This window comes from Pteropus medius, unplaced genomic scaffold (assembly GCF_902729225.1).
Source record: "Pteropus medius unplaced genomic scaffold, Ma_sr-lr_union100, whole genome shotgun sequence".
In the NCBI taxonomy this organism is placed as follows: Eukaryota; Metazoa; Chordata; class Mammalia; order Chiroptera; family Pteropodidae; genus Pteropus; species Pteropus medius.
Window position 1 is genome coordinate 87,136 of NW_024349519.1, and position 16,859 is coordinate 103,994.

The following is a 16,859-nucleotide window of genomic DNA, read 5'->3' on the forward strand; positions in this document are numbered from 1 at the left end:
TCACTGCTATATCCCTAGTTTAAACTGAATAATTGAATAACTAGTAATATATTATATACTGTTTGCTCACAGAATTCAGTCTAACAGATATAAAGTCAGAGATATCATTTTTTAAATCACTGTAAAATTATTTACCACCTATAAATATACTAATTCTATTTCATTATGAATATGCTTCTGAGCAAATCTGGAAAACATTCACATATAACCAAAAATAACTAAGATATATAAATAAGCCAAATTAAAATGAAAAAGTTTCTGTTAAGGGCTCAAGTAACAGAAAGGAAACTGAAGAACTCTATTATTGTTTCTCTAGCACCATCTGGAGAAGATACCGTTATCCTTCACAGGTATAGGCAAACAATAGAGAAGGATGCATCAAGCTTGAAGGAATGACCCTTTAGGTCCTTGGTTCTCAAACTTTTTGGTCGCAAGACCCTTCGACACTGTTAAAAATTATTGAGAACCCCAAAGAACTTTTATTTATGTGGGTTTTTAATCTACTAATACATTTAAAATTACAACAGTAATTTTAAAAATATTTAACAGTTCATTTAAAAATAACTATATATCCATTACATGTTAGCATAAATAACAATTTGCATTACTAAATTTCCCCCAAGAAAATTAGTGAGAGAAATGGCATCGTTTTACATTTCTGCAAATCTCCTTAATGTTTGAGTTAATAGAAAATGGCTGAATTTTCTTACTGCTTCTACATTAAATATATTGCCATATGTTGTTTTGTTGAGGTATATGCAGTTTGGCCTCACACAGATGTGTAGCTGGAAAAGGGAGGAATGTTTTATTAGTCTTTTCAGATAACTGTGGCTATTCTTCTTTGATGTAGTTTCTTAAATGTTGTCTGTAATGTACAATCTGAATTTGTGTATTCTGTTAACATTAAAATCCACTGCTCTATCTTGCACTCTGAATGGATCTTATACCCATACATGACTTTGTAATACAATTTTGTAATTAAAAAGTCTGTAACTACTGGGAAGCTGTCGAGTTTACAATGGTGAATACAAGTGTTCCAAAATTCTAATTTTTGCTTGAAAGTCCAAATCTTTTCACTGGCAACAAATACTGTGTTGTTTTCCTTAAAGTGGGTCAGGTGCATGGATCGGACAATTTAAAACTGAAAAAATATCATCAGTTCTGCAATATGCATGCCTGTCAATTTAAATCCTCTAACAAATATGCCTATTTTCCAGTTCAATAAAAATTATTTTCCATATGTCCATAATAAATCTATTGAATTGAAGATGATTTACCTCCTGAAACTATCAGTCTATTTCAAGTTAGCTCAATGAGCCAAATAAGTTTTCATTTTTCTTATACAGCAACAAAATTAGTCTTAAAATCTAAATCATGCACTACATAAAATGAAATCTACTTCTCCAAATTTAGAGAGGTATATAGTTATCAAAATAATATTAACTATATTTTCTATAAAAGAAAATAAAACCAAATCATCCTCACAAGATATTTAAATGAAATCTGTTTTCCACATACTTCAACATTTTACCATTTTTTTTTTGCTAGGTTCTTTTTTGTTTGTCATGTTTGTGTTCAGTTCTTTTTTGAACATTAGTAATTAGAGATGTGAAACAACCCATACAAAATATTCCTAACTGACTCAATATTTTGGCTAGTCCTTTCCTTACCTGTTGAGCAATATGAGAAATATGAGCTCCCTGAACTGCTGAACCAGGTTGAGGTGTTGTTTCTGAAGTGTTACCCTTGTGGGAATCTTCCATAATCAACTGTAAAGGGGAAAAAAAATCCGTTAAAAGATGCTTTCTGACTTTATTTTCAAGAAATCTTAAGATATTTTTCTCAACATGCATACTTTTTCAGAGGAAAAAGTCAAAGCCTTTCTATACTGTGGGCTGAGCTCAATTTATCGAGACTCAACATGCTCCCAAAACTCTGCTCTGGATGTGTAGCAATCTAACTATAAGATCTTAAAAATGGCAAATAAAAAGTGCTACAGAATATGTATAATATATCGCATAGCTGTGTAAAAGTTGATAACCTGGTTGCTTCCATGGAAGAAAACTGGTAGCTATAGCACAGACATAGAAGACTTTTCCTTGCATATTCTTTTAAATATTTTGAATTTTGATCCATGTGAACATAAATTGTTGGGACTAAATTTTCAAATGCTAACCACTCAAGAAGTATGACAGTCTTCCTGTCCATGGACACAGCATTCCTTTCTCCATTCTAGAGAACAGTTAGTTTCTAATTGCACATATAGTTTTATATAGAGAATTTATTGAGTAAAAGTTGAACGAAGTAAATAAATAAATAAAACCATACCTAAAGAGATTCTAAAAATCTGGATAGTCTAGATAATCAACTGCAGGATATGTAAGTTGGGGAAGGATGAGAATAAATGGGTTATATGAGATGGACTATGTCAAATGGGAGAAGCACTACTTAGAGACTGGTTAAAAAAAAGCGGGGGGAGGTAGAATTTAAGGTTTATATGGTTATACGCAAAGACAAAAAAAGAGAGGACTGGTCAACAAACATGAAAAGATGCTCGGTATAGCTAATCATTATAAATCAAAACTACAATGAGATATCACTTTACATCCATTAGGATGGCTAACAACAACAAAAAAATTGAAAAACAGAAAACGTGTTGGCAAGGATGTGGATAAAATGGAACATTTGTGCACTGTGGCTGGGAATGGTGCAACTATTGTGGAAAACAGTATGATGGTTACTCAAAAAATTAAAGACAGAATTACTATATGATCCAGCAATACAACTTCTGAGTTCATATCCAAAAATTGAAAGCAGAGTCTCAAAGAAATATATGTACACTTAGTGCACAGCAGCATTATTCACAATAACCAAAGGTGGAAGTGACCCAAATGTTCATCAGCAGATGAATGAATAAACAAATGTGGTATATACATATCACAGATTATTATTAAGCCTTAAAAACTAAGGAAACTGTGACACATGCTACAATATGGATGAACCTTGAGGACATTGTGCTAAGTGAAATAAGCCGGTCATAAAAAGATAAATGTTGCATGATTTCACTTATATAAGGTACCTAAAGTAGTCAAACTCATAGAAATAGAAAGTAGAATGGGTGTTTGCCAGGGGCTAGAGGGCGGGGGAAAAGGTTATTGTTTAATGGTTATGAAAAAATTTTGTAGATTGGCTGCACAATGTTGAAGTACTTAACACTAGTAAATTATATACTTTTAAATGGTTAAGACTTTTATGTGTCTTTTACCACAATTTAAAATGTTTTAAAAGACAGAGAGAGGGCAACTAGGTACTTGCCCCTTAGCATCACTGACTTAAAAATTGTCAAGTTTAAGCCTACATATTTGTTGTTGTTTTTTTTTTCTGAGATCAGAAAACAGAAATTCATTAACATCTGGATTAAGGCTATTGTTTTTAGTCATTGAAAAAAGGTATAAAATCACCTCAAACAGAAAGTGTTAATTCTTTCTCTCTAAATATGTCATTAGCCTTTTTTTCTAAGATGGAAAATATACAACAGAAAGAAAAAGGGATGACAGAATCTTAATTACAATACTGTCTAATTTCTTTTGTCTTCTCTTTCCACAATTTTTAAAGTCATAAACATACTCTATGTACAATTTTGTACCCCCACATTCTGTATCCTGTTTCCACTTTTCACAAATATTTTCTGTTTTAAATAAACATATTTAAAGGCTACATAATATTCCATCCAGTGAATGTACATAGTTCCTTTTTTTTTTAAACCAAACAAAACAATACTGTGACTAATACCTTTGGTACATAAAGCTTTTTCTGTAATTAAAATTATTTCCATAAGATATATTTCAAAAAGCAGAATTACTTGGTCAAGGAGTATGATTATTTAACGTTTTCCAAAAGAATTATAGTCCAACAGAAGCACATGAGAAAACAATGGGAATATTTAAAGAAGTCATTATTAACATGATAGGTGAAAAATGGTATATTGTTTTACATTTCTTTAATTCTCCATTAGTTCTGTGAGCTATCTGTTCGTATTATTTGTCCATCCATCTACCAGAACATAGTTTTTCTTATTAGCCTATATTATTTTCTCATATAAATTTTACTTCTATCATGTTGATACAAATAATTTTTCCAGTATGACCTAACTATAATTATTTTAAAACGTTTAATTTTGACAAATTCATCCAGTGTTTCCTTTGTTCTCTCTTCAACTATTAAGCCTCCATATAGTCCCTTCTTCAGGAAGAGTGCAGTGATTTTTAATCTATACTAATACGAGTGTAATCTCAGAGAGTAAACATATAGACAGCATCAAAGATGGTATCATATATTTTCTACATACTATCTCTATTTAAAAACCTTTAAAACACTTCATTTCAGAAGACATAAGTAAGAATATGGAGCAAACGAGGGGAAAAAAAGATGTACTACTATAGCATTGAAAGAAACTATACAAGACTTTTAAAACCTTGTTAAATTACTGGAAATGATATTTTTCTGTTTCACTGTGAGTCAGATTTTCCCCCCATAATAATGTCATTAAGAAATCCTATATCTAATGGAAAGTAACATGAACAAAACAACATACATTTCCTAGTGAAAGCTGCTATAGTCAGCAACTAACATTTTGGACAATTATTACAACCACGTTTTCTATGGAAAAGAAGATAACCTATTTTCTATAAAGAAGAATCAACTAATCAGCATTTTTTCCCCAAAATGAAAACAGCTTTCTAATTTCATCTCATTATAAACAATACATACGCTGCATTTTAATGTTATCGGAGCACAACTTTTATTCACTTATTTTTAGCTATTGTTCCTGCAATTGAGGATAAGATCAACAATCTGTTATAAAACTTGCTCAACACAGAATAAATTTTAGGCGTATAAAGGCATTTTCTGTAAAAATTAAGCCCCAGGCAGCAGCTGGAAGCTTAACAATGAGACACTCAAGTAGGGCACAATCACAGGGGGCAGTAAAACAGCTTCCAAGTGCAGTCAATGGGCATGAATTGGGGGAGCTGAAAAACAGCAGCAGGCTGTGATCTTGCTGACAATTAGAGAATGTAAGTAAAGGCATGGCACTTATGAGAAAACTTTTAAAAACACTGAACTAAAAGCTTTTTTATATTATTACCTCTGGGATTCCCTAAATTGAGACTCAAAGAAATTGTCATTTACTGTGGATCTCACAGTAAGATGTGAACCAAGTGCGGAAGCCAGAACTGTTTTAATCCAAAATTCATGTTCTTTTATTCCACAATACCCCTCCTCCAGGAATACCCTCACATTCCCAACTTGCCCACTTGGCAAACTTCTACTCTGTTTTCAAATTACATCTCAAACATGATGTTTCTGACAGCTCCAGGTCCCTCCTTCCTTAATGCCTTCAGAACTGTGCTTTTGCAGATGTTTCTAATAAGGTTACTTAACACTCTGAACTGTGTTTATTGGCATGTCTGTTTTCCCTAGTTTCAAGGCACCTAAGGACAGGGCTTGTATCATGTAAATGTATGCTCTGTGCCTAGCAGAGACCCTCACAGTAAACATCAAGAAACACAGTATAGTATTCTTGTCTGATAAATGAAGAGGATATTGAGCAATTATAAGCTTGAGGGCAAGGAGTCTCCTGCTCACCATTTCCACAACTGAATTCGTGATCTTCCCTCCAAATTGTTCCTATCAATCATACAGAATTTCCTTCTGATCTTCAAATGTGCCTGCCTTGCTTTCTCTCACCTTCAGGCTTTTACATACACTATTCCCCTTCTCTTCATCTGGCATATTCCTAGGAGTTATTCTTCAGGGCAAACTTTCATGACTCCCCTAGACTGGTTTAGAAGCACATGTTCACCCTCTTCTCATGGAACTTATCAAAGTATTGAAATTACCTGCTTTCTGTCTCCCCACCAGAAAGCAAGCTCCACGGAGTCAAAGACCACATCCTGTTCCCAATATAGTACTAATATTCTGCACCATTTAATACTGCTGAGTAAGTCAATGTGTTTAGTTGTTTCCCTACTGAAGACTGATAGAAATAATGATTAAAAAAACATCTTTAGACAATTACTTCAACCCATCTTTACAAACAGGACAATTCAGGCACAAGAAAATACCCTACTTTAGTGTTGGAAATTCATTTTAAGTAAATAGGATGATGTGTGAAACAAACAAACAAACCATTTTTAGATGGGACTACAGTCTAGTGGTGACACAACAGTACTGCACAGATGTATCAGAGACCAAACATAACCTTAAAGGATGACTACAAATAGAGCTAACACACTCAACTTTTGGACAACAGAAATGATTCTAATTGAGACACTGCACATTATAAAGTCCATATGAAAAAAACATTTACATAAAACTGCATGTTTGTTGGTAACAATATTCTCAGGATAAAATACATTTTGCAAACATAGTGTACAAACATCACAAACGAGGCCAGTCTGACAAAGATGCTTGCCAAATCTATGCTGAAAAAGCCTCAGAAGTGTGATGGTTCTCAATGACTATTATTAGCCCATTGCTCCTCAAAAGCTAACAAAATAACTAGACATTATTTAACATCTACAATAACTTTAAAGCGATAAGCTCCATGGCGTAGTTGACGCTGTGGAACACCATGCTTAATTTTATGATAACAGGAGAAATGTAAAGTTTCTTCGACTTGATCGTCTTAGAGGTAAACAGACGAGCTTCTATCATTCCACACTCATTCCTTGCTCATCTGCTGCATCTTTCCGTTAGTGATTCGTGTGTCTGATTATTTTACTCTCTCCACTCGACTATAATCTCCACGAAGGTAAGGGCTGTTTCTGCCCTCCGCGTTAAGCCGCCCCCGCGGCCTGGCAACCCGAGGGCACCCGGGGCACTCCCTGGAGGAGTTAAGCGGTCCCGGGCCCCGAACCGCGGGCGACGAGCGGACGCCTAGACCACGCCGCCCCGGCTCTCCCACCCCCGGCTCCCCGCCCAACACCGAGATCTTTTTTGGAGGGCGCTCGCCTTAGAGACGCGGAGGGGCGGTTTCAGAGGTGAAAGCCACCCCGCGGCGGGAGGTCTTCAGTTTTATTTTGATTGGGGGGCGGGAGAGGGAAAGGAGGTGGAGACCCACGACAAAAAGGGCACAGGGCGGCCAAGGGGCGAGAACCGGAAGCATGCTCGGTCCGGGGACAGCGGCAGGCCCTCCCCCTTCCGCCGCGCGCCCTCCGCGCCCCTCCCCCACCGCAGCCTCCCGCACGCGACCCCCACCCGGCGCACGACCCGGCTTGGCGTCCTCGCAGCTCCGCATCCACGCACTCTTCCCCTGCCCGGGGACTCAGGAACACGTCCCACCCCTGTCCCTCGCTTACCTGTGGCTGCCGCCTTGCCGCTGTCCGGGGCGGGAACTTGCACTCCCCCCTCCCAGGTGGATCCGAATTCACTACCTACTTCTCCACCCCCTCACGCGGCGGGGGACGTGCCTCTTAAGCGTCTGACGGGGCGGGGAGATTCAGTGTCACTTAGCCAACTGTCCTAGGCTACCGTTTCCTCGGCAGTCAGGGCCGCCACTGGCGGCATTATCTACACGTTGCAGCGGTGGCTGGGGCGGGGAAGGGAGGGGGCCAAAACTGAGTTAAGTGAGCGTGGGGGGGGTGAGGTTAAGGCGGTGCCTCCGTGCGGCCACCGCCCTACGTCAGCACGTCGCTCACGTGGTGCGCCGCCATCTTGTGCCGGTTTTCCTCTGAATGGCGAGCTGCGCGTACGGAAAGTGTTCCCCGGGAGAGGTTTGGTGAAAGTTGCTTGCGGTTCCTTTTCGCTTCAGCGGCTCTACGGGCACTCCTCCCACATGTTTGTTTTCGGAGGCCAGCACCAACTTGCTGGTGTCAGAGGCGGCTCGGTGTGGGGCAGCTTTCATCGCTTAGTCGCATCGCTCTCGGCTCAGCTCCTACTTGCTCTGGGTTGGATGATCAGGCCCAGAGCTGTCGCCCCTCGCCTTGACCCACGCTTCTGGTAGAGAAGGGACTTGAAGCTTGGAGGTTTGTCCTAGTAAACTTTAGTTCACCCAGACTTTTTGACCCCATGAAGTTGCGTTAGGAGTTGTATCCTTTATCTCATGTGAAAGAATTGTCTACAAAGAGTGATTTGAAACAAACAAGATGCCCGTAGCGTGTCACGTGGAAGCAAAGATTTACCCCAACTGTTAATTTTGAAAAAAGTTACGTACAATGGAGTGTCGTAAAATAAAATGTTACACTGTCATTTTAATAACAAACTTTAAAAATTTTTTTAATGTGTCTACCTCTGGAGAAGGGATTATGCGTTCTTAATACTTAATTCATTTCCTTGCAAAATGTTCTTTTATGGCTTAGTAGGGATAATGATAAGTGAGAAACCTTTTAGTATGCTCTTGATAAAAAGTTCCAGATTTTTTTCCGTGATTTTCCTATTTTGAGATCTCCAATGTAGGAAACTGATTAAGTAGATAGAGTCTCTTCCTGGTTTTGACCTTTAAGGATAGATAATGTAATTTCAAGCTGAAGAGTTACTGTGGGCCAGACACTCCTAAGAGCCCACAAACCATTGTTATTCATTCATCAAATATGATTGACTACTTGTTAAAAGCTAAAACAGGTTGACTGGCTTTATTTTAGATTTTTGATTAGGCAAATTACCCAACCTATCTAAGCTTGTCGTCTTATCAAAGTTAGGAAACATACTACTCAGGCTATGTCCCAGAATTATTTAAAGAATCAAAATACGTATCATAGAAAGCAAAATGCCCTTAAAAAGGTAAGGAGTGGGAAAGAGGTTCTCAAGATACCGCCTTTCCCAGCGTCAGTCATTATGGAATCCAGAACATTCGTGGCTGGAAGGCTGGTTCTATGTTTATTTTGTTTTGTTCCTTCCTTGGAACACAGAATGTTTAACAAATGTTAATTAGTAAAAGGAGGGGGTGGGGAAACTGAAAAATGTTACTATCAAAAGAAACTAAATTTTACTGATACCTTCAAAATGTGCATGAACCGCTCCCTACTTAGCTCCTCTTCCACCTGTAATGTCTTAAGTCTAAATCAGGTATTATGCTGTGCAACACTGCCACTCATAAATATTCCCACAGTCCTTGATTCTCTTATGGAAGTGTAACAAGCTGTACCTATCACTCTTGTGAACCTTGAGAAATAACTAGATGAAGAAAACAGAAATCTTGGACTTCAGAAGTGAGAAAAAAGACACAAAGAAACCTAACTTGCCATCCCACCCCTTCTTCCTCAGTGACCTTGCTTTGTCAATTACCCCTCATTGCTATATTTGGAAACTTTGTTAGCTCTTTGCCCAACGCAGAAAATTTTTTATTCCATCTTTGAAAGGAATGCAGCCTCCCTCTTTTAACTACTGTTCTTTTTCTTTCCTATGTACAGTTAAAGCTTCTGGAAAGAGTAGCCTCTGCACAGTAACACCTCCCATCACACCTCTCTCGAACAAGTTTTCTGTCTTCTGCTCCCATAGCTGCAACTGCAGTCAGTTCTGACCAGTCACACCAGTGACTGCCTAGATACCATATATACACAGCAGATGCTAGCAAGTCCCTCTTTTACTCAGCATCACTGAAGCCTTTGGCATTGTTGACCACTCCCTCCTCTTTAAAACACTATGATTTCTGTGCCCATGTTCTTTCTTGGTTTGCCCCATCTGTCCAGTTATTCCCTTACTTTTTGTAGACTTTTCTTCCTCCACCAGTCTTTAAATGCTCCCGTTATTGATCCTTTTCTCACTCTACATGATCTTCCTTGGCAGTATCATCCACTTCCATTGTTTTCAACTACCACTTTTAAAAGGATGTCTCCCAAATATCTAGTTCTTGGCCAGAGTTCTCCTGAGGCAGAGACCTAAATATTTAGCTGCCTTTTGGACTTCTTCACTTACATGTCCCATAGCACCTCAAATGCACATGACCAAAATAGCATCTTCTTTCCCAAATATATTTTGTTCTCTGTCTTCATAAATAGCCCCACAGCTACCTGACTTCCTGAGTCAGAAACCTAGAAGTTATCTGAGTTCCTCCTTCCTAACGCCGAATACTCATGGTTGAAATCTTACTGACTCCCAATGCACATGACATATTGCACATATTGCCTCTCATCTCCAGCCTGTCACTGCAGTGGTTGAAATGTTCTTGCTCTGTCACTGCAGTTATTCCAAGACCTCCCAACTGGTCTCCCTGCTTCAGGTTTTATAGTCCCTTCTTCCCTATCCATACCAATCCATTTTCTGTATGACTACCAGAATGATCTGTGTTGCAAATCTGAGGATGTTATTCTCTTGCTATAAATCCCTCAATGGCTCTCTTTGGTCTTCTGGATAAAAGTCCAAAATTCTTAGCGTCATATAGAAGGCCCTTAGTGATCTGTCCTTGGCTCAAACTTCCATAGATAACTATCTTTTACTTTTCTCCCTTCAAACCCTACATCCTACTAATGAATTGTAGTTCCCATCATATGCAGCCTCATCTTCCCCTTTGTTGTCTCAATCTTATCTGGCTGTCTCAACCTTCAAAACTCAGTTCAGATGTTACCTTCTCTAGCATATATTCCTCACTATTCTCCCTCTTCATTGGATTGGGCGCTTATCCCACCTGCTCCCAGAGTCCACCTCTACCTGTAATCCTTACGCTATTGTTTTCCTGTATTTCCTTGGGGGTAGTGACTTGATATTTTTCTCTCTCTAGCTTCAGTTCTTATTGCACTGCCTTGTTCTAACTGGGCAGGCATTCAATACATGTGTTAAAAAAAAAAGTTCTCAGCTGCTTAAATAGCTTGAACCATAATTCAGGGACCAGTTTTAATGTCTGGGAACATGCACAAATTCAATAGGCTCCCATAACGTTTCTTGAAACCAGAAAATGGAAGAGCAAATGAAGTATTACTTTAGGAAAGGCTGAAATCCAGCCCAATTACAGATTAGAAAGAATTAAAATTTCCAATCAATAGTTTAAAACTATCAAATGCTACCTGGGTGAGAAGAAAATTAAGCTGTAACTGTTCCTGAGACTAAAGCCTTCTCAGTTTTCAAAATGACTCTCTTCCTTGAGCTGGTCTCCTTTTATAGCACTGATTTGCTTTGCTTGATCTCGGTGTTCACTTTCCTTGGACCACTCTAGCTATATTTGAGTCTTACCATCTGAAGTTAAATTTAGGATTTATCAATTCCAATTTATCAATTCTCCCAATATGTGAAGCATTAGACACAATCAGGCATCAATATTTATTAACACAAGACAAAGGAAACAACATTCAATGAGTTAATAGAACACTGTCCAGCCAGATGTTAAATTTAAAAATGTATATCTAGTCTAATTTCAAATAAATAAAAAAACCTTTATACATAATTACACAGCACTATAGTTTGAATTTGACACTGGTAAATATCTTGACAGAAAGTAAACAATTTAGGACTAAAAAATTATTCTTATATCTTTACACTCTCTTCCTCTGGACAAATAACGTGGCCCATCTACAATCCAGAAATGTATGAATGATAAAGAAAAGGCCTATTGTATATTTGGAGTACTGAATCGTCTTGCTTCAAATATTCTTGCTTTTACGTCAAAGCAGACAACAAAAACAACACTAAGGCATAGATCAGTTGGAGTTTGAGGGTGAGGTGTTAACTCCTCATTGCTTTAGTCTAAAAGATTCCCAGATATTCAAGGAAAGTAATTTATTTGGCTAAGATATTGAGCACCATGCCTGGGGCAGAGACCTTAACAACAACAAAAACCCTAAGGCCTCAGGCCCTTTGTTGATTCAACACAAGCATTAAGCAAGCATTGCCCAGGGACTGAAGTTAAGGAAACATACTCATAGACAGGTAATGGTCCCTAAATAGCCTGAGGCAGCACAGCTTCATAAGGAAATGACTTGGTACTGGGAGAACCAGGACCCTTTAAAAGGCAGGAAGTAATGACTGGATTCACTGATGCCCATTAGCATGCTGGTCTTTCCAAGGGTCTCACTGATGCAGGAAATGGCATCTGTGCAGCTCTGAGAATCCCCAGGGCCTAGGAATTTTCCGGAGGAATCCCCTTTCTTGACCTACTTCAGTTACTTCTGCTGAGAGGCAGAAAGAGGCTCAACAACTTTCAGATCAATAGATTTCTCTTAACTGAAACAAGGGCTTGCTATTAATTTAGTTTTCTTTATCACAGGCATAAAAATCGAGACAGAAGGTGTTCCAGAGTTTTGGTGAGAATATTTCTATTAATAAATGGCCTTTTGGGTCTGTCTTAAGAGTCCATTTTACCACAAAGGTTCTAATTAATGTGGAAAGAGCAAGAACATTGTGTCATCATCAAGAGAAAGTTTTCTTATTCAAGTCTGCAACAGACTAGGCACAAATCCCTCTAAGCTAATGACTGGGCTCTCTTCCCCTTCCAGAGGTATTTTACTAGAGTTACTGGTGAAGCTCCCCAAAGACACGTCTCAGCTTTCTTTCCTCCACAAGCATATTCTGGCTTTGGGGACGTGCAAAAGATCAATAAATCACCCACAAGCCAGAATGCAAAAATAAAGATAAATCAGAAGACTGAGGAACTATAAAACTAGGTAATCAGCCCCTAAGTAACTAGGAATCGGCCACACTTTGAGATTAATGGATTATCTTATTTGAAAGAATGAGTATAAATCTGCACTGTCCAATATCGTAGCCATTAGCTACATGTGGCTATTGACAAATTGAACTATGGCTGGTTCGAACAGAGGTGACTTTAATACACACTGGATTTCAAAGACTTAATAGGAAAAAAAGAAAGTAAAACATCTCATTAATTTGTTACATTAATTCCACATTGAAATAATATTTTTGATATATTGGGTTAAATAAAATAAAACAATATTGCCAGTTTCTTTTATACTTTTTAAAATGTGGTTACTAGAAATTTTAAAATGACAGATGTGGCTTATATGATACTTCTGGCAGACACCCTGACTTATGTAGTAAGAATGACCAAAGCAACCCATAGGATAGATTGCCTATATTTTTTTCGTAAAACTTGTGGATTATGGAGATAGAATTAATTATTCCTCAGGGTCCCTTGTTTTGTTTAGTGAATCAGTAAGAACCGTTTTAAGAAAGTAACTTTCCAAATAAGCAGGCTGTTTTCTCTGCAAACCAAACCACTGCTAGTCACTGAGATTTCTTGCCCCAATGTAAGTGTTTTTCTGTACATTCTAGAACCTCTCCCATCACGTGTAAATTAATTTCATCCAAAATGTTGAAAAAGAGATGTGGAACTGGAAAATGTCTTGAGGTCTGCCCTCTGTGGAGAATGAGGTGGGAGGAAAAGAGGATTATGTAAAAGGGAGTCAAAAGGGAGTCACAGATTGTGTAAGGGCAGCCCCCAAGAGTGCTGCCATGGTGAAGGGTGTGGTCTTTGCATTATAAACCTTATTTTCAGGGTAATTACAAGTCTTAAAAATTGTTTAAAAACATATTTAGTTTACATGATGTTACAGTGGGGTAAATAATATGTATTATTAAAATAGTCTAAATAAATATTTACACAATAGACCAGAGTGGGTCAAAGAGAACCATTCTGATTTAACATGTTAACTCTGTTCACTTTGATTTTTTTTAATTTTTAAAAATATTTCTGTAAGAAAAAAATAATAAAATTCAACTATATTCAAATACATGAAGTATCAGACCAAAGAAAGGAAACCGAGCCAGAGGCCAAACTCAGTCCTAGGCTCAGTCCACTTGGCCTGGGCACCAGTTATTTCAAAAGAGTTTCTTGCATACATCAGACTTCCCTATTTCAGCATAAGCCTGGCTATTTTGGCAACACAAATTGGTCAGTTTTGAGATGTATAGTTATGTGGCCTTATGGTTTCATGTGATGTTGATCCCACTGCCTTCTCAGCCTATTCTTGTTCTTAAAATCCTGGCCCTCATGAACTGGAAAAACAGAGGACACTCTTCAGTTTTCAGAAAAGAGAAGCTATATGTATAAACTGTAGACACAGTTTACAAGGGGCCTGGAAAAAGAGGAAATTCTAAATTCTTATGCATCACTCTTAATTTGAAAGACAGTTTCAACACTGGGGACCAGAGTGAGTTATTGTGGTTCCTTAGAAAAGGGTGGGATCTAATGAATCTTAGCTTTTTCATAACATTTTGATTTTTAAACAGATTTTTTTTTTCAGCTTGTAGAAACAGGCTGAATTCTTAAAAGCTTAAGCTGATTCTTGGAATGCAAGCTTTAAAAACAAACATAGGCAGCTTTAGTTTATAAAATGCACCAGCCAACAGAGACATAGCACAATGTGCAGCAAAACCTGCAAACAATTTGCACTTTCTAGTTATCCAATTACACCACATTAAGAGAATACTGAAATTCTCTCTAAGTAGAAATGTTTCTAATTTGGTTGTTATAACTATACAAGCCAATTCTTAAAAAAATTTTTTTTTTTTTTTTTTAGCTAAGTTATGTGTATTCTTATTTACATGTTTAAAACACTGGTCAAAATGTTTTATACTCAAGAATTATACATATAAAGTAATTCTCATACTCAGTGGGTTATCCGATTTGCTTATGGGTTATCTGATTTGCTTAACAAAGTAAGCTGAGTAGTTCCATGTTAACAAAACCCGCAGAATGTCTAGCTACGGTAAAATGGCAATACAGTACAGAGCGGGTAACTGTGTAACTCAGACTACCCCCTTTATGTGAATTCATTAATCTCCCTTACAAAATTCTAAAATGGCATTAGAGAAAAATACAAGTATATACAACAGATGGAAAATATGCAACATGCATGTAATTGCTTTAGTAACGTGCTGCTCACGCTATGTCAAAGCTCATGACTAACACACTGTTAACATTTTTATCATTTGCCACCACTGAATTCCCCTTTCCTGTGTGTCATGTGATTGCAGAATCCCACAGGATGAGATGAAGGATATAATGTAGCCATCTCAGCTTATTTCACATCATTTGAAAGTTTGCTCTTAGTATGGGTCTTTGGTCCTTGTGGTTTTTCAAGGTAGCCCCCTGTAATTTCCTCAAGGCCAGTTACATGTTGTAAGCCACATAAATGGGGTCTAACTGGTCAGCTAGGAAGCTGTCACGGAGGTGCATCCTTTGCTTCTCTCCTCTGGAGTTGATGGGGATAACACCAGGGTCCACCACAACCACGACGCCAACGATGAGATAATGCTCTTCCAGGACCACATTTGTCACTAAAGGAACCAGATCTAGGGCTTCCTGTTCAGAGCCACACAGTTCCACAACCACCACAAGCAAGTTGGTCCACGTGAACACGGCACTGAAATTTCAATGACATTCAGTTAACATGCCATTACATTTACCAGTCATCTTTTATAGTATTTGCCCAAAACTTATGCCCACTTCCCTGAGAACTGCTGTCTCTCTTGGATCCAATCAGAAGGCTAGCAGCCACATTTGTAATATATAACCTTGTCCCTACGATCACAGTTGATTAGCTGAGCCATCCAAAATCCCTTTCGAGTTTGGAAGTGGGATTGAAAGTTGTTATCTGATCATCTGAACTAAGGACATATAAACTTCAAAGTTCTGGGGTAGCCAGGTATGCAGAGAAGCACAGAGACTGGCTCTTCAGGGAAAAGAGAAAGAATGAAGTGGATGCCCACATGGCTCTAGAGAGTAAGAGAATAATGGTTCCTGATGGCCTTTTTTCTACTTTTCTGGAGATCCAGACAGAGTTAGTTGGAGACTTTTAGGAAATTCTGAGATAGCCAGTTATTCTTTGCATTAACTCTCTTTTGCATGGTGTTTTGAAAAGAGCATCTTTATTTGCAGCATAAGATCTTCGACTAAGATTAACATTCTTATACCCAACAGGAAGGGGGTCAGCCTGGCTTCATCTGAACTGCGTGCCCACACAAGTGTCTCTCTTATTATGTCATAAAAGTGCCATAAGGTAGAAAGTCATCTTATTCTAAGAGGGATTGCTGGGTTAGAGGTTATGACTTGACTTGTGATATGCAGTGTTATACTGCTTTAACAAATAGAACCCAATCATTAAAAAATGTTTACAATATTTGGTTGCGTTAAAAGTCAAATATCTGAAATTAGAGGGTAACCATGGTACCCAGCTTCTCTGCATTGTTCTTATATCTCATGAGTATTGTTATGTCTGGGGAGAGACTCTGACCAAAGTGAGAATATTTTTAGACAGAGAAGCATCTGGAAAGCATAAGTAACAATTATAAGTACTGTATCTATTTAGCAAGGGGGAAAACAAACAAAAAATGAGTAAAGACACAATAACAAATATATAGAAAAGAAACTGGATGAATTCTGTATTGTTGAGAATCCAGAATGAAAGCCAATAGGAAAAAATTACAGTTTCAATTTTAAGAAATTTTAAGTCAATGTGAGGTTAGATGATCCTTTATCAGGGATAACATAGGGGAATTTCCTGCATTGGGAGGGAAATTGGATGAGATAAAAATAATGATCCTTTTTGTCTGCTTACTATTACAGTTTATAAGCACATTCTCATTTGATTTTTCTAATAGTCAAGAAATGACAGAGAAAGTATTTTAAAGATGAGGGAAGCAGCCTACATGGAAGAGCTAGGCCCTTAAGCTGGGTTTTTTGACCTTGAAGTCATGGTTCTTTCCACTGTACTACACAGACTTTCCAGAGGCAGATCATCAGTTAAATCCCTTCCAACGGTAAGACTCTATCATTAAGAAGGACTCAGCTCCACAGTGGTCCCTTAGAGCCTGTCTCAGTATCTCCATGGCCTCATCTGCCATAGCAGATGGCACACCAGGACAAGAATCAGTCTGTTTATTTTCTTAGTCCCCTTGGAGCTCTGTGT

The 16,859-nt window shown here is 38.0% G+C and overlaps 2 protein-coding genes across 11 annotated transcripts in view; both read right to left on the minus strand.

The window, feature by feature from the left end:
• ATF1 (activating transcription factor 1) overlaps positions 1 to 7,589 on the minus strand; it is a 58,820-nt gene extending 51,231 nt beyond the window's left edge. For 7 of the 8 annotated variants that reach the window (XR_005657154.1, XR_005657153.1, XM_039882053.1 and 4 more), the window contains exons 1-2: positions 7,362 to 7,589; positions 1,671 to 1,769 (exon numbers count right to left, since the gene is read on the minus strand). Coding sequence is in view for 5 of the 8 variants with exons in the window: in XM_039882053.1 (XP_039737987.1) it covers positions 1,671 to 1,763 (93 nt within the window). In the remaining 3 variants the exon portion in view is untranslated. The remainder of the gene's footprint in view (positions 1 to 1,670; positions 1,770 to 7,361) is intronic. The other variant, XM_039882056.1, reaches the window with a different exon arrangement.
• A 3,650-nt stretch (positions 7,590 to 11,239) lies between these two features.
• Positions 11,240 to 16,859, minus strand: part of DIP2B (disco interacting protein 2 homolog B) — a 183,701-nt gene continuing 178,081 nt past the window's right edge. For 2 of the 3 annotated variants that reach the window (XM_039882048.1, XM_039882049.1), the window contains one exon: positions 15,062 to 15,314. In XM_039882048.1, coding sequence (XP_039737982.1) covers positions 15,062 to 15,314 — 253 coding nt within the window. Of the gene's footprint in view, positions 15,315 to 16,859 lie in introns of all 3 variants that reach the window. The other variant, XM_039882047.1, reaches the window with a different exon arrangement.